General features: G+C 38.4%; 2 protein-coding genes across 4 annotated transcripts in view; one reads left to right on the forward strand and one right to left on the reverse strand.

The window, feature by feature from the left end:
• Positions 1–14,928: 14,928 nt before the first annotated feature.
• On the forward strand, positions 14,929–17,910 carry SDR42E1 (short chain dehydrogenase/reductase family 42E, member 1). Its single transcript, XM_013941259.2, has 2 exons — positions 14,929–15,199; positions 16,035–17,910. Exons 1-2 carry the CDS (start codon positions 15,147–15,149, stop codon positions 17,140–17,142), a joined length of 1,161 nt encoding a protein of 386 aa, XP_013796713.2. The 5' UTR covers positions 14,929–15,146; the 3' UTR covers positions 17,143–17,910.
• Positions 17,911–21,448: 3,538 nt separating this feature from the next.
• The window catches only part of PLCG2 (phospholipase C gamma 2), a 70,539-nt gene continuing 65,609 nt past the window's right edge, over positions 21,449–26,378 (reverse strand). For all 3 annotated transcript variants that reach the window (XM_067302430.1, XM_067302428.1, XM_067302429.1), the window contains 2 exons: positions 25,790–25,974; positions 21,449–24,962 (listed from right to left, as the gene is read on the reverse strand). In XM_067302430.1, coding sequence (XP_067158531.1) covers positions 24,920–24,962; positions 25,790–25,974 — 228 coding nt within the window. In that variant the 3' untranslated portion in view covers positions 21,449–24,919. The remainder of the gene's footprint in view (positions 24,963–25,789; positions 25,975–26,378) is intronic.

Genomic DNA, 26,378 nt, shown 5'->3' on the forward strand with positions numbered 1-26,378 from the left:
CTTCTGTAACTTTTCCTCTGCATGTCTCCAAACAATGGCAGACCTTTGCAAGCGAGCTAGACATGGACCCACATTGTCCAAAGCAAGATTTTGACAAAAAAGTCCACAGCTCCAAGTCTCTGTGCACTTCACTCTGTTCCCCGCCAAAAAGAAACCCCTTCAAAGGGGGGGATATACTACATCACCAACATTCATCATTCATTGTGGATAGTGACAACATTAAAAATAAATCACACACAACTTTGAACCCCAAGGCATGTCTCTGAGCTCTGAGCATGGGTTCTGCAATGGGGATGAAAGAAAATGAGTGGTAGCATCTCCCTATCGTCACCTGAGTTATTAAATATGCACATCTGTGACATGCCTTCCCTTCCATTTGCAAACTCATATAAACATTTCTGCATCTCATAAACAGAATTCACTTAGATTTTCCTCAGTTATACCAACTAGAGCCTTTGAAATGAAAGCTGAAATGAAATGAGATGAAAAATGAAAGATGATTCAAAAAGTATTGTGATCAACCATGACAATGTGTCACCTGCCCTAAATGCATTCTGTTTTCTGTGACTTGAAGGACAAGTCACTCGCTTTTGAAATGTGAGGCCGTGCACTTTTCCTGTTGAAGAATCATGACTATCCACACACCTAAAACTAGACAGATGATTTAATACCTTGATGAATGAGGGCTCAAATACCCATTAGGTCAAAATATTCCCTAAGAGCCCAATCCCACAGACACTTAGGTACATTCTTATCTTAAAATATATAAACATAAATATAAATACATGCAACTAAATGACAAAAATGTTCATATACATGTATTTAAACATGTGCATACCTGCAGAATTAGACCCTATCTTAAAGGGCATAGTTTATAATTTCTTTTACTAATGCTAAACTATCACTTGACTTTTAATTTTCATTTCACAACTGCTTTTTTAACAACATATACAACAGCCTTAGGCAAGCCTCTGTCTTGGATGTTCATGTGCAAACTTTGCTGGAATCACTGAGGGCTATGCACATGTAGCTTCAAAGGCAGATTTGGGACCTATAACTTTAATTCAACCACCAAATGGAGCTCCAGAATCCATTAAGGAAAAATAACTAGTAACAATCTGTCTTTATTCATCATGCCGAGAGCAGTTAATCAAACCTAGTGGACATTTTTACTTTCTTCTTTCTCTCTCAACAGCTTTGAACACAGAGGTAGCCTTTCTATAATTAAACTGAGCATAGTAGCTCCTAGACAGATTAATTCTGGAGAGCTTGTCAAAAATGTCAGAGGGCATACAGGTTCTGGGTCTTGTCCCTGGGATTTATATATATATATATATAAATTAAATTCAGTGGCTGAATTAACTCATGAAAGCAATGTCAGAGTATGGCTAGGGGCTACAGTCTCGCTTGTCTGCTAATGTATTTTAGGGACTCTCCAGTCATTGTAAGCTGGTTCACATTTGCAAAATGAGTGAGGCCTCACACTTTTCACTTTATTTCTGAAGGGCAAGAGTTTACTTAACCTCACTACCTAAATTTTCTGCAGAACGGAGGGCAGATTCTGGATTCAATTAGTAAAATTAAGAGCTAGGGATAGCCCACACTCTTAACCCTATCGCAGTGACAGCAGTGTTAGAGTCCCTTCTCTACAATAAGGTTACTGTTAAGGTTGCAGCTCAGGATATCACTTCTGCAGTGAACAAGCGTCTCTAGGAACTGAACTGAAATACAGGATGCAAATGGCCAACAGAAGGCAGCTACTTTTACTGATTGCTGAACCACATTTTTACTAGTGACTGGAGGGCAAAAATATCTGTAAACTCATTGACAGACTTTTGAATCAACCTAAAGCTGTTCCAAGTACAGGAGTTACATTCTAAGAAGCTGGAATAAAATTAAGTGCTTTATGCCTAACAATTATTCCAGATACCTGTTTTTAGGGAAGCTCTTAGATATATGAATATGTTTTCTATTAATTTTAAGAGGATAAGCATGAATATCCAAGGTTGTTTTTAGATCTTGATTACTATTAATAATTAGCTCATATGTGTTTTCAATTTCCCTTTTTCTAAATTATAACATTTTAAAGCAGAACGTATCTGCAATTCTTAAGGTTTTTATGTTACTTGTTAAATATTCTGTTTTTTCAATTTAACTTTATAGTCAAATTTATGGACTGAAACTAGGATTTGAAAGTACCAGCCTAGGAGCAATTCTAGCTTCCCTTAAACTGGGTTTTTATTTTATTTTTAAATAAAGGAAAAGCTCAGGTCAAATATATCCTTGTGCCGTGAAATTAGAATTTCAATGCCATATAAAAGTTTTAAAGTTATTATCTTTATATCTGGTTACAAAGAAGAGTTAATTAGCATTACTTTTGATTAAACAATGTAATCTCTAAAGGACTCAGGCAAAATAAGAAGGGAATGTCCCAGAAAATGTCATTCAATGACTCCATAAAAGAGAATGGCAGTGTGCTTTCAAATTAGTCACAAAAACTGGACTGCATTAAGTATTGACAGAAATCAGCAGATATTGGCAAAACACTATGAGCCAAATTCTGCCCATGGAATCCGTTTGTGTACTTGGGGGTATAATTCTGCCTCCATATGTTTAATTGCTAATAACTGGCTCATCTCTCAGTCTTCTATCCCCATAGATATTTTCAAAATGACAAATGGAAATTGGGCATCCAATTATACTTGGAAAAGTGAGTAAGTATCAAGTATCTGTAGTACCCCTAGAAATCAGACACAACAGCAGAAAATAGACATGAAAGAGTTATTGTGAAGAGAAACTATACTGGCATAATCTCTCTTTAAAGGGTATCTTTCCCTTAGGAACGTTTAAGCGCTTAGCTATCATAAATACTCCAAGGGGCAAGATGATAGAATTCCTGTTCCCCCAGTACAGATGAATGAACTGAGGCAAAGAGAGGTCATCTTCTAATTACTCGAAAAATCATAGATGAAAACTCCAGAGTCATGGCACTCAGTCCTGGACCCTGCTGCTTGAATATGCTGCCTTCCCTTTTAATTTCTTTTTTTACATTTCCCAGAATGCCAGTTGTTAATTGCTCTATAGGACCTAGATATCCTAACCACAGAACAACTCCCATTGTGCTAGAAGCCATTCAAGTAAGGAACAAAAAAGACAATTTCTTCCCCCCAAAACATTACCAGCTAATTTAAAGCAAAGTACAACTGTCAAAGATATTGAAGAATACACTGAGACAATAGTGATCAATTTGTTCGGGGGTACTCTTTGAGCACAAGTAACCTAAGGACAATCATATTATGTTTTACAGACATCATAACAGAGATTTAAGATCAGCAGTGAATCACATTGTAGATGCTTATAAAGAATTCCTCCAGAGAATGAAGGAAACATGAGAAAAAATAGGAAGATGCCCAGCTGAAAATGCAAAAAGTGGGCACTGGAGACTGGAATTGCAGGTTCATCAGAAGAGGGAGTTACCATCTCCATGCTGAATCAGAGATGAGCATAGAAGATAAAGACATACATATGTAAATGGGCAGACACAAGTGAAGAAAAATTGCTTTTGCGAAGACAGCCAAGGAAAAAGGTGTTACTAATTCAAGGGCATTACACCAAAAGCCTGAATAAAAAATTGCATAAAGATATTGCCCATGGGCAATTGCTAATTATGACACACCTGGCCTCACTAGTGTGCTTCACAGACATGTTTTCTGTAGCTGGAGACTTCATTCCACAATGAAATACGAGCAATATACTCCTCTTCTCCTATTTATTTTTCCTGATGTTATCATTCCCACTCACTTCACATGTGTTAGTTATACTTTATCATAAACTGAGTTTCAGTATTGCTGAACCCAAGCACAATTAATCAAAATAAAAATATGAGATAAAAAATTACAGGAGTCTAAAGATTATAAATGTGAGGATCTTACTATTCACTCTTTTGTTTTTGAAAGCATAGGGTATTTGGATGTGCTCCAACTTACCAGCAGAACAAGTCTCAAATCCTAGATCTTCACTCAGGCACAAACATTATCAACATTCTGGCAGAGCCATGTACAGCTAGAATTTGTGGAAAAAGTACCAGTGAGATGACAAGCCACTTGAATTTTTTATAAGCTGCCATTTTGCAGAACTGCTACAGGTTCAAACAACACCTTTTAAAATTGGTCCTGAGCACTGCCTCACTATTCAGTACTTCTGGAAGGAATAGTTTATGCCCCGCTCTCATCTTTTTTATTTACCTTTCATATGTCTCCCTTGAAGAATCCACTGCTTCTCTTAAGCACCTTACACATGAACATTCACTTTTTTACTTATAAGGCTATAAGCAAAGAGGGATTGTAACTCAATCCCCCTTGGCCCTCTCTGCTGTCTATCTTCTGGGCTAGGCCAAAAAAATAGCTCATATTTTCAAACTTTTCTCCTCAACCAGGGGAGCTAAAAACTGGAAAGTATTATTCAACCATAGGAAGAGCTAGCCTCAGTACTGGATGTCAGGCATGGAGGACTTACCAAAAAAAAGAGCATGTTTCAGTGCAGGATGAGAAGGAGCATAGAACTGACTTCATTTGAGGACAAAAGTCCAGTTAGAAGAAGCTGAGTGGGACTCTTGCCACTCACTGTGTCCCTCACGGGAAAGGATGTCTCATGCAAAATTCTTTGTTTTTACCCAGTACAGGTCAGAGAGCAGGTCCTCTCTGGAAGGGAAAGTACAGTCAAACCTGAGCCCCAGCTCAGGCAGATGAGTACCTTTAAGGGCTGAGGACTAAGCACAGGTTACACAAAACAAATGAGAAGTATAGGAAACTTTAAAACTGCACTTTAGACTCTGCCAGACCTTGGCAGCATGTTAAATAGCTACTGCAACCTGATGAAAAGGCTAAACCACAGTCAAGTGTTATATCAGTAGCAGGCCTGCACAAATGGGGCTACAATTTACAACTTGTCCATTAAAGTTCAAGCTTACAGTAATGCAAGCCAGAATGTTAAGAGAAAATACAAAGATTTGTAATAAAATTGTGAGAATTGACAATTATTTTCATCCATCCTTTTGAATGCAATTGTATACTTTTATGTTGTGTTGTTATAAAGAAGTCTCTTCGTACAAATAAAGTTCTATTTTAGTAAAACACCAGAAAACATGTAAAGCCTTTATAAAATCAGTACTTATAGTAAAAGAACATGAAGACTTATCTGAACAATATTTAAGGTTTATACTTGGTACCTTGCCTACAGGCCTACAGCTCAACTACTAATAAATTCAAAATTGGACAGCTCCATCACCCAACAGCTTACAAGGGAGTGTAACTGTTATCATGACAGTCACAACTCAAAGGCTACAAACGCAGCCACAGGATACAAGGAATGGAATTAAAAATAGCACTGTCAGCCTTCCTTACAGTGCTCTTGTGCAGCCCTCTGGCATGATGCAGGAAACAGATTACAGCCCACTATGCAAGAAACACATTCTGTAGTGTTTATATATGTATGTTTAGGTTACCCTTAACTTTTGTACTAAATATTCTTCTTTTTATTCCATAAAAGGAGGAAAGTAAATTACAAGGTCATACTCATCAGCATCTTCATCCCAGGGTATCCGATCGTGATATTAACTTCAGTTATTATGTCCAGAAGCACCCACTGGTCAATTTTTTTAAGGAATTTAATAACTCTAATAATTCTAATTTTAAGAAGTCTAAATTATGGAACACAAAAATGATGTGCTATTGCGCCAAGATTACCCATAAAAGCTCAAAACATTGAAGAGAGATGTTCATTAAGACCCCTTCCTAAAGCATAATCTACAGATTCTGTATTCAGTCCTGGTTGCATAGCCTTATTTCTTGTTTGATCTTACCAGAGATAATATGGGGAATAGGTTTGCTTTCTAAATGGGAGGAGTGCTTGTAGCATATTCCCACAAGGGCCATTCCAACTTTGAAATTCTTTCCCAAATTAATGATCTTCAAGACATGATGAGAAGTCCATCACTGACAAAAAGCTTATTGAAAAGGCATAAGCAGTATGATTCCTTCACAGACAGGACACACTGAGAGTTTGGCTGCATAATATATTCTCATTAACAGTTACAAATTATGAGTCATTGTGTTTTTTTAATTGTAATTATAAAAGGCATCTTTTCATAATCAGATAAAACAACATGGAACGGGGGATGATTATGTCTGGTAAATTCATAATGTGCATGCTTCTTAAGTGTGGTTAACCACCTGCTTTAGTTGATGCCTGTTCCCAGCACAGATTACACTTTTTTTGTGAGGTTAGGGAAAGGAACAGGGGTCAAAACTATAGAGGAAATGCAAAAAGTGAAGTCTGTTTGGCTTTTCTGTTAATAATTTGGCACTTAAAGGAGTCTTACTGGCCATTCAAACTGCTTTCCCAGACAGTGTTTTTTAAAAAGGCAAAGGAGCTAGGGCAGTGTCAGTGACAGACTTGGAGAAAGTATTACACTTTGAGTTGTTAAAGCTGAATATGTAAATTGATTAAGCAAGTAATTTTCCTTTATATCATTTTATTCAGCTAGTGCATAAAGAACTCCTTAGGTACACAATTATTTTTTTTAGAACTTGAAGATTACATATTAGAATTGAGAGACTTTCATTATACAAGAAATTCAGTTACTAGAACATGCCATTCTTCTAAATCTTTTAGAAAAACATTTCAGTTTATATACCTTGTCCATAATGCATTTGGTGTTCAAATCTTCCACATTCCTAGGATGAAGGAAGAATTAAGCTGATGTATGTCCTGGAATTAATCCAGCATTTTTAACTAGCACAAATCCTGTTTCGATGGGCTGGATATTCTTGAAAAGATAAAGAAGTACTTAAATGCAAAGCTCAACCAGAATTCTTTTACTGCAAGAATCAAACAAAAAAGTCATATATTTGACTCCCACAGTTATTCAGATCTTGCTTCTCCCTCAAAAGTAGCAAAAACACAAAATTAGTTATAACCAGATGCTGCACCATAACTTCTGTTGAGTTGAATGAAAATTAAGAGCAAGAATAACTTGCAGTAAATTACTTTAAGTTACAGCACTTGTACACTCTCAGTTGAATAGTTCCCACTTTGAACATGTCCTTCATGTTACTGTTTCAGGACAAAACATGTCCAAATAAGATTTTTGAACAGAAGATAAATGTCTGTTTATAATCATCTCTTCTTTGTAACTTTAGTAACTCTGACACTTTGTAGAGTTAAGGGATTTATTTTGTTTTGCAAAAGAGCCTTAACCCTTCAAAATTTTTGGTTCTGAGCAAATCCATTTCAAAAGAAAACTCATATTTGTGCCAGAACCTCTTGAGTTGAAATGGCTCAGAATTAAGTCATAGATCAGGCCACGATAAAATATTTATGAATTCTGAATTCTACAGTCAAACATTAATTTCATGGAGCAGATAAACAGTATCACAGATACATAAGAAAATACCAAGATGCCATTAAGTACGTCTTCAGAGGTCACCTAATTTAAACACAGCTAAAGCAAGAAAGAGCTTGCATCCTTTTCTTGAAGTTTTCCTCTGTTTATATGTTCTATTGCTCAACTAGTCCTTCCTCTGCAAAACTATGTAACTTTTGCTGTGTTTTCAAGGTAACGACAGAACTAAAATGCGCAGTACCATTTTTTAGCCAGCATGTGTTCTGCTTTCTTGCTGTTCTAAGTGCCTGAAAATGGAAGACCACTGCCTAGACCGTGAACACTGGATCATGAATATGAAAACAGCAGAAGTAAGTCTGAAGATGGATAAAATCTGTATGTTTCCCTTCCACCTCAGCAAATACAGCTTTCACCTTGAATCCCATAGAAATGCCACAACAAATTCAGGCTTTAGTGTTCTTGCTGACACATCTCTTCTCATCCTCAGCACCAACACCTGCAGATTTCTTATTCACAGACAGAAAATTAACACAGTACAAAATACAGATTAAAAAAAAAATTTGCCTCAAGTTTATTCGGCAAACGGTATAGCACCTGCTGCTTGTGAAGCCAAAAGATCCTGTAGATCCTTCCAAATGATCAAAGTAGTACATCTCCAACCATCAACTAGATGATCAATTATTAAAGTCAGCAATTCATAGTAGACTGACCTCATCTTGCTTTCACTAGCTAAGAGCGGAAGATCTCTGGAAAACTATGGCTAGCTGAATTTAATTATGAATAACTATAACAGAGAAGCCATTCCTCGTTATCAGTTTGGTAAAACAGAGCAGTTGGATGCACATCGATCACACTTGAAATCCAACTAGATAATTACTGAAATGTAAATATATATAATTCCATTGTAAAATAGTTGTCTATTTAACTAATGAGAAGACTAGCTTTAAGTGACTAAATCAAAGACATTCAGAACTGCATTCCAAAAACTGTCCTCCCTCATTTTGAGAAAAACATCTGTGAAAGTCTTTTCAAGAATATTTTGCTAGTCTTTCGTAGGACAGCTGAACATACTGACTTTTAAGGTATATAATCCCCTCAGGTCAAAGGGCTCAACAGTTTAGCCCTTGTAGTCTTGTGTAGCTGCTCTGCATTACTGGAATTATTCATGAAGTAAAGCTACAGGACTGGATAAAATTTGGCTTTTTAACTATAAAGCACCACAATGGCATTGGATAACATACACTTTTGTACTATTAAGTACTAACATTTGCAACATATTTTACAAACAGATATTAGCAACTCAGAACATCGGATAATACATCAGGTCAAATGACAACTTAAAAAAAATCTAAGCTAAAAGGAGCTTAAGGTCAGTATTTTTAAAGTAACTACTTACTTCAGATGCCTAGACTGAAATGCTTATAAGTAGCTGTTAAGAATCCTTTGAGACTTCATTTATCTCCACAGAGGTTATGAACATTAACATCTGTTCATTCTGAAAATTGGGTTATCTATGTATTCTGCAGGGTACCCAAAGAGACGCACAGAATATGAGCAGTTATTTTGTTATCAAAATAAAAAGACATAACACAGGTTATTCTCTGTCCAGTCTTCCAACCACTAACTTGTCCTAAAATATGTAAACTTTCTTTCTTGCCTTCCTTCTAGGGTAAATAACTAAATGTCACTTCTGAAAGTATGATCATCTACATTTTTGAGGCACTACAGAAGGGAAAAGAAGTCAATTTCTGATGCCTTCACAGAATGTATGCATCACTTCTCATTTCTGAATAGAAAACTCAGAATCAAGTTTGTGTTTTAAGAATCCTTGCAAAAATAATTCAAAGTCGTTTCAGAGCCTTTTATAACAATGATTTTTCAGAAATAAAGCACTAAAGATGACCATAGTGAAACCATGTCGTAAAATCCAAGACAGTCAGGGGAAGCTACCCAGCTTAAGTTGTTCCAGCCTGTGAACAACTACCTGGAAGGAAAGTTGACTTCTGTCATTCCACTGTTTACTGATAGAGTACACATATGCTGCATGAAAGAGCACCTGGATGGCAACCGAGCTGCAAGAACTGATACCATGACATCAAATATAACACATATTAATGGTGCTGTGTGAGATAGCTGTGCTGCATCAACTCTGTGATACAACAGCACCCTCTCTCAGGTCATGCTAAAAAATACATAACTGTAAAAGGAATTGTAGACATTTTAAGCAACGGGTTGAGCTGGCAACTGCTACATATTTCCATCCTACATGACCTTTCCTCATAAGAGGGACAAAGACCTTCTGAGCATTTTGTACCTTCTAAAAAGCCAACTGCATCCTTCTGTGCCCAGCTACATCGCAGGCCAGAGCTGCTGCCACAGCCTAGTGAGAGGAGGCTACGAAAGGCTCCTGACTGTGCCCGGCTTTGAGCGGAGTTGCCTCATACAAATCAGGGGGGATGGAAACGGATCAGAAACGGCCCTGCACTGCTGCTGCCAACATCACATCTGAGTGACTATATGCTTTCTTTGTTGGACCTTCCTGCTGGTCACGTATGAAAAGGAACTTGCTAACTACAGGTGAACAGCTATTCCAAAATCTGTATCCACATCCAAAAGGATCCTAGAACTAGAATGACACTGGTACTTATTTGTTGTTTGATATATATGCAAAGAATTATATAAAGAAGTCGACATATCTTGAACGCAACATATACCTAACCTCTTCCTTCACGCAAAGATCTCAAAACACTCTGCAAATAGTTTGAGGCTTTGCAAGAATCCTGTTGATTTTACTTTCCATTTTAAGAACTTCTTTTTGATAGGGAATCTACTTCTCTAGCCTCCTACCTGCATCTCTTTCTAGTCAGTACCAGAAATAAAAACTCATATCTCCTAAAATGAGAGAACACAGAACAGTTAGATAAGGAAAAAGGCATAAGGCAACTGCTTCGCTGAACAAATATCAAGATATTTTAATTATTCTTGACAAACAGTGAATAACATTAATACCAAAATTGTTTTCCTTTCTCAACATGGAAGAGAGAGCATAAGTTTTTCTATTATTGGAATTAACAGGAAAAAAAAAACTGTAAGTACTATGGTTTGTAGTCTTCACATCACCAAATGTATGACACTTTCCATAAGCAATATTATACAGTGAACAGGTATCCTAAGAAGTCAACACTAACATTTTCAGAAGGTCCAATTTGCAAACTTGCCAAAAATCTGTAAGCCCCATATATCTGACTTCCTGCTTCATTAATATTTGTATAGCACCTCCAATCTGAGCACCCGAAACATAAATGAAACAAGCACCACAACAGCCTCGTGCAGTGAAGAAGTGCAATGTCACCTGTGTTAGGGAGCAGAAATTGATTTGCTCAAGGTCACTCAGGAAGCCTCTGTCAGAGCCAAGAATAAAACTCAGACTAACATTTTTATTCTTATTCCATTCTTCTCCTTTAAAAATATTCCTTTTTTAAAAAGATTGAATGTTTGATTCTGATTTCAGACATTACAGTTCCCTCTACTTCTTCTCACAACATAGCTGCCATTTTCCCCTCTTTAGTACTATTCTAACCAGTTGGTTTTATGTTTTTGTAAGAACACTGGGTGGCTGGTTCTGACCTAGTTTTTAGTCTTGTTCTCTTCTCCCATCCTATTTGTTCAATGAAAAAAAAAAGCATAATTAAATAATACCAAAAAGAAATCAATCAGATAAACCTTACTTTAATGTTTCTGTATTATTTCCCCAGTTGAAATATTGCCTTGCTTCCTGAGACAATACTGTTGGTATGCTTTCTATTTGAGACAAAAATAATTTTACTAGTTAAGTATTTTAAATCACAAGGGGAAGCAGACGAAGTAACATACTATGAAAGGAGAATTAATGATTTTATTGCTCATTCTTTCTAACTTGTATTGCTCACTACAGCTGCTTATTTAGCTCTATTTATTTGCTAATTTAAGGATTTCTTTGCAGACAATTTCAGGTTCATTTCAGCTCAGGCTGTGACAGATAACACACCATTTATACTGCAAATATTTCTATCCTGACACTTTTTGCCCTAGCCTGCAATTCCAGGTATCAATTCAATTACTTAAAGTGACTATAACAGTTTGGTTCTCTGCATGTTGGGATATATGCAAAGCATGCCACAGCATGGCAGAGACTCCAAAATGCCTAGTTCTTTAAGTGAAAATTACTAGTGGAGACCAAGATTATACATAAAGCAGATTAAAAAAGAAAATCCAAGGACAAGTATTCATTATATATAAAGTAAAACTTGAAGTCCATTTATTTGATGATAATACACAATTTACGGTACATTCAGAAGTGTCTCTAAAGTCTTAGGAAGGCCAGGATCTTATGATCTTATGAAATGAAAGAGACAGCACAAACAAATGGATTGTGCAAAACGATGGGATCTGAGAGTGTCAAGTTTTAAAGTTGGATATGTCACTGTAAAATGAGGACGATATTTATCCACAGCTTTCACACAGATGTCACCATTTTGAAGGAATGAATGTTTGCTACTATGTTTTGAAGACAAAAAAGGACTATTTGTTATAACAAGAAATAAACTGTTTAAGAGCAGAAGTTTTACAGTATCTTAACTACAGCTTCCTTATATTCATACAGCTTCCTTACATCCATTTACTCTAATTGTGAGATAATTTGACACAATTTCTTTCAATGTAGATAACACACCAGGCAGAAGATAAGAAAAAGAGGAATGCAGAGGAAGAGGGAGTTCTCAGTCCTGCAAACTGTGCTGCATGGACAGATCACAAAGCCAAGAGGAAAAAATGTCATACCAAGGTTAACAGTGACCTGTTCAAATACAAGGATTTACCCACAGAACACAGAGTGCAAGGTCAGCAACACAGTTCAGGTTGCAGAAAGCTCCATGAGCTACTAGAGGAGAGTGCCTGAACCTGTTGTGGAGGTTCCATCCTTGGAGACATTCAAAACCCAACTGGACACAACCCTGAGCAATCTGTTCTAGCTGACCCTGCTGTGAGAAGAGGGGTTGGACTGGACACTCTTGAGGTCCCTTCCAACCTCAACTATTCCGTGATTCTGTGATACTCCACTGAAATGCAATCTGTTTGTTCAGAAGATAGGTATCAATCACGTCATAATCTACTTCTAGATCCCTCAAAAATAAAACACTTTATGGTAGCAGATCTCAGTGAAAATTCAAGACTCTACTGTACTTTCCAGATGATTACATACTTGCAAAAATCCTGTAAAAATCTTCAGAAAGCGGACTGAGGTATGGGCATACATTCAGAAGCTATGTGCACTGCTACAGAATTCTCATATTCAATGTTTAGGGTTACAGAAGTGATTTTTCTGCTTCTGAACTAGAATTCTCACAGCTGTATGAACACACAATTGATAATGCATGTCCACAAAGCATTTAAGAAATGATCAAAAGGGCTGCCTCGGGACTTTCTCTTCTGCCCACGCAGACAGCAGACAGGAAAATGAAGTGTCAGCTATGACTGAAGTATACCCTCCAAACCAGACACTCCACATGTCTACGTAGGCAGAGCAGCTTTGCACAGTCAGGTTGCTCACATGGTGACCACAACAGCCTCATGCATGCAAGATGCAGGGAGCGTGCTCTGCTCACACACAGCATATGCTCTGTGTTTGAGATTTCTATTTAAGAGCCACAGAGGTCCACTAGCAATAAATAATTGCCAGAAATATTGTTTAATGTTCATAGTACTCTTTTTAGAATCTGCCTCGCTTTCTCACCAGCTGCCAATCAAAATAAAAACCTATTTTGCCTACTTCTCTCAAGATTTTGCAGAATTGAAACTTCCATGATTTAAGTAGTTTTGACACCAAATTCATTTTTTGAGTTCTAAGATTCTCCGAGTGACTCACATATCTCTGAAACAAAAAATAAAAATACCACAAAACAGACACTGATAGTGTCATCCTATGTTGTTTCCCTGTTACTGCTCCCTCTCTCAGACACCTCGCACTGGATTGTATGATGCTTAACTCGGGAGCAATTCTCCTGAAATCAGTTACCATCATGCATCATTTTCCTACTGTCAATAACATTTTAGCCTCTAAACGAGATGTAATGAACTCTTCCGTTAGCATGTTATATGGTATAGGCTGTTGAATGGACATTAGAGTAACTACACATAATAGAGATTATTTAGCCTTTGTGTAGACATGGATTATACTATTATAATTTAGGATAACTAGTGCAGTGTCAGTTTGCTCCACTCTAAAAGTAATAAAGCTCTTACAGATATGCAACAATTTAACAATAATCAGAATCAAACAATGTGCTCCAGAGAAAACCGTGATTTAGGTATCAAATTTTTGTTCTCTAACAGGATCATCTTAAATTTCCTCACTAGCAGTAGAACTGATGGAGCTCAAAGCACCATAACTATAGAGAACCGCTGAAGTTATTTAAATTCTGGAGATCGGTGGCATTATTCTTTCTCAAACAACAAGCAGGCCGGCAGAGGCTCTGCTTACCTCTGGTGGCAAGACGGGTCTAACCTGCTCCAGAGCCAGACTTGGAAAAGCAGCGTCTGCTACCGCAGCAAAGCGCTTCGCAGCACGGCCGCCTGCCCCGGGGAGCTGCGTGCCTTTCTACCACGGGGTACAGCAGCAGGCCATGTCAGAAAGTCTCCCGTGCACCTAAAAAATAGAGGATTAAAGAGCTCTCCAGGCGCGAGGGCTTTCTCCCATGTTCCAGGTCTCTGCGGAGCTGGGATAGTTGGTGTGGGGGCAGCACCAGGGGAAACAACTGTGAATAAAACAGCAAAACTGCCTACATTTTTAAGACCTCTGTTAAGCAGTTTAAATGTTTGATGCCATGTTCGCTCTCTGGAGCTGTAATTACGAAGACTGTGGGTTCAACAGAGCAAAAGGGTCGTTTTCGGATTCCCAGCGGTGGGGAAGTATGGGGAACAGGCATTTAAAGGCGGGCTCCTGGTGAGGTTGTAACGACGGTCCACTCTGTTTTATGGAAACGCTAACGGCTTTTTACAAAATTAGGGTGTGCACTCAGCACAGGGCCCCAACTAGAGACAACCGGAACGGCGGGAAAGAGAAGAGAGTCATTTTTATCTTAATTTATAAGCACGAACACTGGGATCTGGCACAGCTGGAAAAGGCTTAGACATCAAAGACAGTTCGGGATTCCCCGTTGTTTAAAGCAGCTCAAAGGGACAACCCAACGCGGGGCAAACACCTTTGGAGGCGGGAGGGGAAAGGCGGCCTCTCCCAGAGACGCGGAGAGGGGCAGAGCCCGGCTAGCGCCAGCCTCCACCAGGCCGCCATCCAAGCCCCGTTCCCCACGGGGTTGTCCCCGCTGCGGGCGCAGGGAGGCGGCGGGGTACTTCCAGGGGGGACAGGCCGTGCCGTGCCGTCACGGCGCCGCTTCCCGCCCAAACCGCCGCCATCTTGCGGCGCGGCCGCCGCGGGGAGGAGGGCGCGGACTTCATTTCCCGTGAGGCCCAGCGGCAGCGCCGGGGCCGGAGGAGCGGGCGCGGGCGCGGTGAGGGGAGCCCGGGCCGGCGGGGACCCTCCCGCCCGCGGGAGGCGGCGGTCGCCCTGCCGCAGCGGCGCGACGCGGAGTGTCGCTGAGCGGGCGGAGGCGTTAAAGCTCTTCCTGCTGCTCAGGGGCGTTTTTACTGCGTGCCTTTTAGGTCGATCTCCGCAAATAGTGCCAAAGGGAAGAGGACGGAACCAGAAGACATGGCCAAGGAAACAGTTCTGATTACCGGAGGAGGCGGTTACTTTGGCTTCCGGTTAGTGCGTTCAGTAACAGTGGCACCTAAGAATAAATGTGAAAAGTAAGGGAAGCGCGGCTCGGGCGTCCGGGCGGCGCCCTCTCGCTCGCCCCGTCTTGGTTGTTCGCGCTGGGTCGCAGCTGCAGGCAGGAGTTCCTGCGGTGGCGGTCATGACCCAAAGCAGGAAAAGTCCTGAGGATATCCAGCCGTCTCCTGCCTGGTTAGCTTCTCCACTGCCCCCCTTTAAGCACTATAGAAATACAGCAGTTGTAGGAAAGAAAGGGGAGGATTATCAGATTTATCTGTTGTGTAAATACCTGCATTTATACCTGTGACTTAAGCGTAGAGTTTGGGCATATGGCAAAGTATTCATTGCAGTTAACTTAGAAACATCTCACTTAATCCCCTTCTCTCCATAAATTTCAGGCACAACACTGAAAACCAGCCTACTGTGCTGTCAGGTTTGGAATGGCACAAAACCAATAAGATATGCTTTTTTTTTTTTTAATATAGTTGGCTAAGGGTTTACATCTAAAAGGTTTGCTATTGCTGATTTGTAGGAGACAGAAGGAAAGAAATAGATAGATTCTTCCAAAAGACAGCTGAAAGCACTTCCATTATTTCTGCTCTGAATTGCCTCCCCCTTTTTTAAAGCTGGAGCCTGAAGGAACTAGTTCAGTGCCTAAAGTTTCACAGTTAAACCTTCCCCATAGTAGATATTTAAATATTTTAAAAACTGATTAGCAAAAAATGTGGTACTAAAATAGTTAATAGGTTTCTTTTGCCTCCAAGAGAGATGTTTCATCCATCATTATGCTATGTATACTAACATATGGTTTCTATCATGTTTTAGTTTAGGTTGTGCCATATATGAAAAGGGAGTTGATGTGATTCTGTTTGATGTCGTGAAGCCAATTCAGACTGTGCCGGAAGGAATAAAGTTCCTGCAGGGGGATGTCTGTTGTCTCTCAGAAGTGGAAGAGGCTCTTAGAGATGTAATCTGCGTATTCCATATCGCTTCCTATGGAATGTCTGGCAGGGAGCAGCTGAACCGAAAACTCATAGAAGATGTTAACGTGAAAGGCACAGAAAATGTTATCCAAGCCTGCAAGACCACTGGAGTGTCGAGTCTGGTTTATACAAGTACATATAATGTGATATTTGGGGGCCAGATTATAGAAAATGGGAACGAATCTCTGCCTTATCTACCTCTTCACCTTCATCCAGATCACTATTCCCGGACCAAATCTTTAGCTGAAATGAAGGTGCTGGAGGCAAATGGTGCTGAGCTTAGAGATGGGAAAGGTGTATTAAGGACTTGTGCTCTCCGACCAGCAGGCATCTATGGGCCTGGAGAGCAAAGACATCTTCCAAGAATAGTTAGTTACATTGAAAGGGGATTGTTTAAATTTGTATATGGAGATCCTCTTAGTTTAGTAGAATTTGTACATGTAGATAATCTAGTTCAGGCTCATATCCTTGCCTCAGAGGCCCTCAAAGCCAACAAAGGGCACATAGCTGCAGGCCAAGCCTATTTTATTTCAGATGGCAGACCAATAAATAACTTTGAATTTTTCCGACCTTTAGTAGAAGGCTTGGGTTACAAATTCCCAACTCTTCGTCTTCCTCTCTCCCTTGTCTATTTTTTTGCATTCCTTACTGAAGTAGCTCATTTTCTTATAGGTCATCTTTATAATTTTCAGCCTCTTCTCACTCGCACAGAAGTTTACAAAACTGGTGTCACACACTATTTTAGCATGGAGAAGGCCAGGAAGGAGCTGGGGTACAAGCCTCAGCAGTTTAACCTAAATGAAGTAGTTGAGTGGTTTAGATCTCAGGGATGTGGAGCAAAGCCAAGGAAGTATACCATTAACTGTCTTGTTAGGTGTGGAGGATTGGTGTTGCTGTTGATTGCTGTGTTGGTTTCATGGTTTCCATCTGCAGTTACATTTTCACTCTGAAAGATGAAACACTGAGTATGCAGGACAGAATTTAGTTATATTTTTCCAGTTCTCTTAGTTTTGACAGATAATTAACAAAAGGGGGGTGGGGAGGGCATTTCTGCCATTCAGGTAAATATCTTTACTGGTTCTGTCCCCAAAGAACAGAACTGCTGAGTAAAAACGTGTTATTTTTATACACAGTTCTTCAAAGTAAAACTGATCAGACCATCACAAACAAGGTGAAGTTCAGTACGACTGCAAATAGCATTTTATTTTCAGGTACAGTGTATGGAACAAATGACCCTTCTTCCTCACTGGTAGCATTATAGTTTTGATTTCTGACAAGTTTGTGCTACATGACCCAGAGGAGAATAAACTTATTTCTTGGTCACATTCTAAAACTAAATTATGCTTTTGAGCTTGGATGCATATATGCCTAACTAAGAACCTGGCTGAGTTGCTAGATCAACTGTTAGACAATAAATAAATGCATTACTTCTTAAGTGGATATGTTCTGGTATGCTTTTCTGAGGTAACTGACTTATTTCTGGAAAATGTACAATAGTTAATCTAAGTTATAGCAAAGTGCTTGAAGCAGCACAGAGTTGTAGATTTTTCTAACTGCAAAATATGCCTGTTTCAAATGAATGAGTTAGCTAAAGTGCATTCATAAATAACAACCATTATTTTCCCTGCATTTGAGAATGGTTAAACAAACAGTCTATCAAGGACCTTTGATAAGTGCTTATGTTTATGTTCTACTGCTTATAAAATATTTTTAGCCTTTATGAGTATTTCCTTAACACCTGATACCATTTGAACAAAACTTCGTCTCTGTAGTAGGGTAGTAAACACTTTACATAATGGAACTCTGAATTTTGTGGAGTGACAGTTTTAAGAAGACAGAAAATAAGATTTTCTCTAGTAAGTCCCTCATCTCTTTCAGTTTAATAGAGGAAGAGATGCTGAGAACTTCGTATCAAAATGTTAGATCACAAAATTCTTTTCCTTTAACTTGTGTGTGTTACAGTTTCTCAGTATTTCTTGATAAAAAGGGACAGTCTTCCAAGATATTCACATTCTTTCTTCTCTCTAAACTTTAGTCTTTACATTTTACTAGCTGAAGCTACACTGATCTTAAGTTAATTTTTATACAAGTTCCAGTTATTTCAGTCCTGTTAAGCTCTACTGTGATGTAAATGGGGAAGAGAAGGAGCCAGAGAGGCAGTACTTCTACTGCACTGCTAAAGAAGTCTCAGAAAACAAAAGTGGCTAAAAAGAGAAACCAAGCTAAAAGCGCACTGCCACATGTGTTCAAATAGATTTTTTTTAGTTGATCAAAGATGGTGGGTTTTGAGGTTTTAGTTCATTTCCAGAGAAGTTCTTTTTTTTTTTTAATCACTATTGATAATTAGATGCTTTGTGTTTAAATCCAACTTTCCTCCCCTTCATTCCCTTACCAGTGCGTACACCATGAGAGAAACTAAATTTAGTATCTAGGCTGAGGGACAGCTGAGAGAACTCACCTTGCTCTCTATAATAGCCAGTAAGCTGAGAGGATTTGGGGGAGCTGTGTTCCTGTAGTAGGAGCATTGTACTCCTTTATATAGAGCTTATGTGCCTCTAACAGCTTTTCTGTGTTCTACAGAGTTAATCACAGAAGGGCCACTTACCAAAAGCCATCAATATACATCAGAGTTTAGTTTGCATGAAGAAGAAACTTTCTTTTTAATAAAGAAGAAAAATGGCAGCTGTAACTTCATGAAAGCATTGGACCACTGTTCCCAACAAGAAATGTTTTTCAAGTTAAAGTCACATGGTTACTTTCTGCTTTAAGGCATCTGTTTTTGATGTAACATTAACAGAAATAGATTAAGAAATTTTGATGCCAGCAGAGGCAACAGACAAAACACGTTCAAAAAAAATTGCACAGGCCTGTTGCACAGAAACATAATATTGGTATTTCATGCTGACAGTCTTGTAAAAGGCAGACCATTTACTGATAATCTTTTAAGATGCAGAACAGAACTCCTGTGTTCCAGAGGAATTGTGATAGTTCTAATAAAAAGCTGCTACTGCTATTCGCAGTTGTCTCAATGGCGGCATCAGTAGAAAAATCTCTGAGGGTCCCAAAGCAAAGCCAAAACTTGTGCTGTTATTGCTGGCTGAGGTTGAAGTCCATGATAGCTTTTTAGATACAACTGGAAAGGAAACTACTTGGTGCTAAGTGTGAATAGGTCCATATATGTCAGTTGGATTACGTATGTAAGGGCATTTTAAAGGACTGGATCTATATGCCTTATCCAGCAGAACTGGAGCACAGCAGAGTTTTTGCTTGAGTAAGACAAAATACATAAATAACCACAATGGAAATACATTAAAAAACTAGTATCCTTTCCACTGTGCTGCTTAATCTGCAAAGCTCAGCTGGATGTGCACAGCTAAGGGGAGGGGGAAAAGAAAAGAAAAAAAAAAGAGACCATTCCTTCCTCATTAAAAAAGCTGTGCCAGTAGCACTGTCCTGTCCAAGGGTGTTGCTGCCTTATTGCAGATGGGATATGGATCAGCATAGCAGCAGAAACTGTAGTTTTGCCCACATGCACAACATGAAAGAGAATGGATTTTTCTCCCCTTTCCCCCGCCCCCCCAAAAAAACAGTTCATCCTTCCACAGAAGCTGCCCACAACACATGAAGCTTTTCAAGTCATCAAGTCAAGGACAGAACTTTCCACTGGTAACAGAACAGGAGGCATTATTTGTAGTAAGCGCTCACGACTTTTGCTTGAGTACAGGGTACTAAATTGGGCCTAATTAGGAGAAACAAATAAGCAGCAGCTTGGCAATGGCTACCCCAGACTATATAAGTATATAGGTACATTCAGTAATATCTTGTCATTCAGCTCCATCTAGTAAACAAAGCAGAGTCCTGACTACCAGAGACATGAAGAAATACTTTCCCTCTTTTACTTTTCAAAATGCAAACAGGAAATGTGTGGCTTAAGATATTTTAAAGTGGCTTGAAAATTACATAGGTACAAAGACAGTCACAGCTGCTCCATTTTAGGCTTTTTACAATGTGAATTCTTTCTCCTTGTTTTTTATTTGTTATTATTAATACTGCATGAGCAGCTGTGAAAATTAAGGTAATGAATTTTAAGTGTTATGTCTGTTTCCAAATTTTAATCTATTATTTGTTTTCCTGAAAGTGAATTACTAGAAATTCATCTAAAAATTGAAAAAGCAGAATTGAAAATACAGCACAGCTTCAGTTTTTACTGCTTCAAAATTATTCAACAATTGATATGTGCCTCTCTATAAAGAGTGATACTGATGTTTAAAGTGAACAGCATAAGAATTTTTTGGCAGCTGCTTAATCTCACATTCATGGCATGTCAATGTAAACCTAATGTTTGCCAGATGCACACAGCTAATACTTCTAATGTATATATGGATATATTTATTTTTAAAGTTTAAGTGTCAATCACCCATAGAGTAGACTGGATTTTTATAGTCTAACTCGCTAAGTCACTTTCTAAGTGACCCAACCAAAACTTTTCTGTGATCTTCACAGTAAAGTGTCCTAAACACTGGTAGTTTATGCATATTGTAAAAGATCTAGGGACTAAATTACAATTCAGGAATGCACAAGTGTTAAGCAAATTACTTCTGCTTTATTTAAGTCAGTTCAGGATTCTCCGTTTTGTTGGGACTAGTACCTAAGAATGTAGATTAGCAATGAATAGAACTGGGCTTCAAATTCTTTTAAAACTAATAGCTATACTTATTTATAAATACCATTATGGAAGAGAAGAAAATCTTGGCTCTTGACCAATTCAGAAGGATGATTTTCATTATATTTATCCTCTATTTCTAACAAACCAAATGGAATTTCAGTCTGGAACAAAGTCAGCTAGTTAGACTGCACTTGAAAACGCTGACATTTGACTACAGCAGAAGTAACTGTACTTCAGTTTCCATGCTGCATTCAGTTCTTCACAACTAGTTTGGAGAATTCAAAGATAATCATAGTGAGACTGCATTAGCTATCTAGTAATCAGGAAGGTTAGTTTAAAAACTGCAACACTTAAAAATGTTTGCAGCAGAGAAACTTATAGATGCAGTGGTGAAAAGTAAGAACACAGACAATAAAAAAAACAAAGAAAAACCCCATAAAGAATGAGACAACATTTTGGCCACCCTCATTTTGACTTTCAAAGGTTGTGCACACCAATATTCAAAAATTAATAAGTGATAAAAGACCATTTGGTTCATCTAACGACCTCCTGAATGACCTAGGCCACAGATAGCTCATAATGACTCCTGCTCAACATGCATATAACTTTTAATTAAAAGACTTAGAAAAATTTTGCTCACAAGACTTCAAACATTTTAAAATTCACAACATGAACATAGTGTGCGTTCACCCCACAGCACTTCTGTCCATGCAATTAAGGCGACCTCATAGGCAGAAAACATGCCAATATAATTTTATGGTGAACATCAAGATTATTGTTCTTCCAAACTACTACAGACTTTGTCTTTGCCTTGTTCAGACTTTATTCTTTAAGTTGATACAAATCTCATACTCACTATAACAGAAGTCAATACCCACTTGTTATTGAATAAGGTAGATTAGGAGTTGTGGGTTATATGTGATCTTCAGCCTTTTCCTCCCTCCATGCCTGTTTTGTATCCAGATGAAGTGTAATAATAATGATTTCTATGAAAACAATGTCAGTTCATCTTTAACACACATAAGTGTCCTTCCTCCAGGAAGGAAGCCTTCTCCTCTAGGAGAACACAACATAACACACTAGCAGACCACTCTTCAATAAGAATTCACTCATACTGGCTGAAATCACTGGTGATTTTAAATTGCAAAATTCAATGAGCAACGCTTAAACAAAGAAGCATCTGGCATCATTCACATAACTGCTATCAAAAGTTATATATTAAAAATAACATTTTACAAATTTAAAACAGTTTCTATGAGAACATAATTTAAAAAATAGTTAACTTCAAAAACCTGGAAATGTTTTTCCTCATAGATTATAAAATTAGCACACACATTCAAACCTATTTTTATATTAGAACAGTCTCAGTGCTATGAAAAAAAGCTGCTACAAAGTCTGCCCTGACAAAGAATTCAGAGGTGGCTTTTTTTTGGTAACAGGAGTTAAAACACAGAATGCAAGAAACAAGCAGAGAGTTATTACGTCTTGCCCATTAGTTGCAAGTCAACAAAAAAGCCAATGCAGTTTTTTCCTTCCAAATATAACACTTAAACTCAGGGGGAAAAAGTCTAACTGTAAAATGAAATAGATTTTCATAAATGCTGAGGAGTACTTCTTACAACTTTCAACATCATTTATGTCCTGAGAAGGTACACAGGACTCTTTGAAGGACTGTAAAATCTGCTAATTCTCAGGTATTTGCACAGCAGCAGCACCAGGCACTCATGTTCATCATACAATGGCTGCTCTGTGGCAGGAATATAGATAACAAAAGAAGCCAGGACAGGTGATCCACAGGGGCAATTTGGTTATGTCTGCTCTAGAACTGAGCTTAAAAGAAAAAAAAATATATATATATATATATATATTACAGCAGTCTGGACCTCTAGGGTTTCCCTAGCCCTAGCAACTTGTAGTCTCATATTTTTGTAATCAGTCCAAACTTAGCTGGTATTCAAATGCCTATAAATCATGTCCCATCCGTAACAACAAATTCAGGACCTTCCAGGCAGGGCCTTGGGCCACCTTGTCCAATCAACACCAACAACGTGATATTCTCACCAAGTCAAATGGGACAGATGGAGGCTGCTGAATGGCACAGATAGCACCGGGACTGATGATGTGACAGACTAACCACCTCCTGGAGCATGCTGTAAAATGCATATGCAGCAGAGATCCTCCCCCAGGAACAGCAACTGGATCATCCCATTCCACATGGGTACTGCAGATAAGCCCACCCTTACACAGCAGTCTAGGTACAGCTCCTACGTCCCAAATCCACAGCTGATGTAATTTTTTTTTTTTTTTTTAAAGTACAGTTCAATCACAGTTGGGGACTGAAGGAATTTCTAGCAGGAAAAAGAAAAGCAGAGAGTTACCTTTAGCTTTGCCCTCTGGTATTTAATTGAGGGTGGGGAACACATTACAGAAGCCACCCCATCGTGAGACACACTAATATAGCACTTTCATCTCAAGATAAGCCAGACAAGCCTTGTCTTTTCAGAATAACTAAAACCTCAGGGGGGTTCCTTGAACCACCATCTGTGAATGCACAATGGCATCAATTAAGTGCATCTTGAAACAACGCAAGTCTGTGCGGGGAGCAAGAGAAACTGAAAACTGCTGAGGCAGCTTCACCAGGCAACGAATCCCAAATCCATGCAAGCCTTCTGTGATCAGAAATACAGCACTATATGTATGCAACATCTTTTGCCTCAGGCTGTCACTTAGACTGAAGAACTGAACTCCTCTGCACACATTTGAGAGGTAAAGTCAAACATACAAGTAGCAAAACTCCTCCCACGTAGAGATAAAGCAACTAGGAATTTCATATTAATGACATACTGCTAGCATGAAGAACCAACGTGTACACATATCATGACATCTGATTTCAGACGTGTCATCCAAAGACTTTAGTTCTGCTCTTTCAGGAAAGCAAACTTGGTAATCTAGCAAGTTTTCCGATCTGTAACTCAATGCCTTTTGTTTGACTAAATCCATAAGAATGATGTACCTCTAGATTTGTGCGTGTAATCATTCTTGAATTAGACACCTTTTGGGAAAACTCTGTCATTTGATGCTATTGTCTAAGCAGAATTACAAGGTTAAAAATGGACAGTTTGTTAAAAATTCATTTCTAAGCACATTAGGAGCTGAAAGTATTTGCAAGATGATACTATACCAAAATAAATCTCTTCAGAGTTTGAAATATTCTTTTCTGCAAACAAAGAGCTCCTAGCACATACAATAAAACTTTTCCTTCCACTGCCCTGAAGTTTTATGTAATACAACACAGGTTCACACATTTTTTCTTAAACCGTTACACAGAGTTCAACAGGAAAAACACAACTACAGTCTCAGAAGATATTTGGTTTAACAAAATTAACACATTCTCTGGTTTTCAAAAACATAGAAGAAAACTTCTAACAAGAGACAATACAGTATGAGCTATTAGCTGCCCAAAATGTTTTATACAGTGTCAGAGGTACAATCTGCTGCCTTGGGTACTGTAACATACATGACAATGCTGGTGTAAAAGTGCTATTACAGCATTTAATAAATTAAAAACTCACTACCATTTAAGATTAAGGAGCCAGGTTATGAAAGTGATGTGATTCCATGCATACAAATTGTTGTGAATGTCTCATCTATATCTTGCATACACAAATACAGTAGATGATTTGTACTTGTACTTCAGGTATCGATAAGGAGAAGTGAGATTTATGCAAATACATACAGCCAACCACATGTCCTCAACTTTTAAACATCTTGCTGTTATTTTCCTCATGACTCTAAAGTTATGATGCTGGATGCAAATAATACCTTGAATACACAGAAAATCTGGCCTGAACAGGGAGTATGCTTTGTACAGAATATAAATTATTATGAATGAAAAATAAAAACAGTTTTTCTTATAACAAGAAATTATTATGGAAACCCATCTTTCCTCCTCTTCTTCTATTCATTCAGCCTGATGAGACCTTCACTGAATAGGATAACCAGGACAAATCAGTATCTCTTCCTGAGTTGCTCCATAAAGCATGCACCGAAGAATGATTGCTCTAAGAGTAGAATTTGCTATTACTGACTTTCTTCTCCTTTAATCTTAAGGGAAAAGAAAAGAAAAAGTCAAATCTAGGCATTTCTAGGAGAAAAACAGTGTAGCAAGCTCAGTTCACTTAGATATAAACAGCAAATAATATATCAGCACCAAGTACTGCAATTTTTCCCCAGTAAATGAGAATGAACCAGTGATGACTCATGTGACTGATCAGCACATATTTAAAAAAGGTAAATACATTCAAAGAAAAGTTTTCTTCCCACCCTATCCCATAGGCTCAGGAAGGACTAAAGACCTGTTCTAGACCTCCTCCCAGTACAGGAAACTTCTGTCTCCCTCACACCCAGTCCTAAGGTGGCAGGCAAAGGAGAAATACCTTTCCCCTAGGCCTAGGATAACGTATTGATGCTTAACTGACAGTTCCATATTGTTACAACTAACTGTTTTTCTTATCTTTTGTGCTTGGTGGACCTGGAAGTGTGTTCTGTTCCCACATATTTAATACGCTAATGACACACTTGCAGGGGCACAACTCGGACCGTGTAGGAAGAGTGAGGTGATTTATTTGGCTGTATGATCTGGAAAGCAGGAGAAAAGAAGAATATAAACTCCCAGGATTTCATCTTTCACTGTGCTCACTGAAACAGATTTCACTGAGCAAACATATCCCCAAGTCTGCAGGCTTCTAGTGGCTTGCAGCCCAGCCTTGCAGCCCAGCCTTGCTTCATTGCAGCCCTTTCTTGCTTCAGATATGCTCATCCCACTCTGGCCACTCTTTATATCACTGTTGGTTTAATAAATCTGAGATTTCTTTGCTATACATGATGTCTAGATAGAGCTGCTTTGGAAAGGAGAATGAGTATCAACCCACCTTCGGTTGCATGTCTCTTGATATATCTGTAGTTTGTGCTCATTCACATTGAATTCTTTCAATATAGCATCTCTGTTTGGATTCCTTAAATTCAAATGGGTGTCATAAAGGAACAGCTGGTTATTAAGCTCCTCCTGGCGCTTTCGAAGTTGCCGACATGAGGAATAAAGCTCTTCTTCACTTTCCTTCAAAAGAATATTGGAAATCAGCATAAATTGTAAGACACATCCCACAAAACTGTGTTGATTGTTTCATTTTGAAGAGTTTTTTTTTCCTTCCAAAACACATTCTATAGTGTTATAAAATATTTCTGTAAACAAAGTAAGTAACTAAGAAAACACTGAAAAAATAAAACTCAACCTCTACCATGTAACTAGCCATATCACATAGCAGGGGCATGAGGTACATTCCAGCATGAGTCATGAAATGTGTATGTCTAGACATGTATATTGGAATCCTTTTCCCTAATAAGGCATATCAGCACTTTGAGGAAAGGACAACAAATGGTGTATCATGGTGGGCCATTATAACAGTTTTAAAATATATATTAAAAAATTAATTTTTGACTATTCCATCATATTTGCGTATT

Source organism: Apteryx mantelli, chromosome 10, assembly GCF_036417845.1.
Source record: "Apteryx mantelli isolate bAptMan1 chromosome 10, bAptMan1.hap1, whole genome shotgun sequence".
NCBI lineage: Eukaryota > Metazoa > Chordata > Aves > Apterygiformes > Apterygidae > Apteryx > Apteryx mantelli.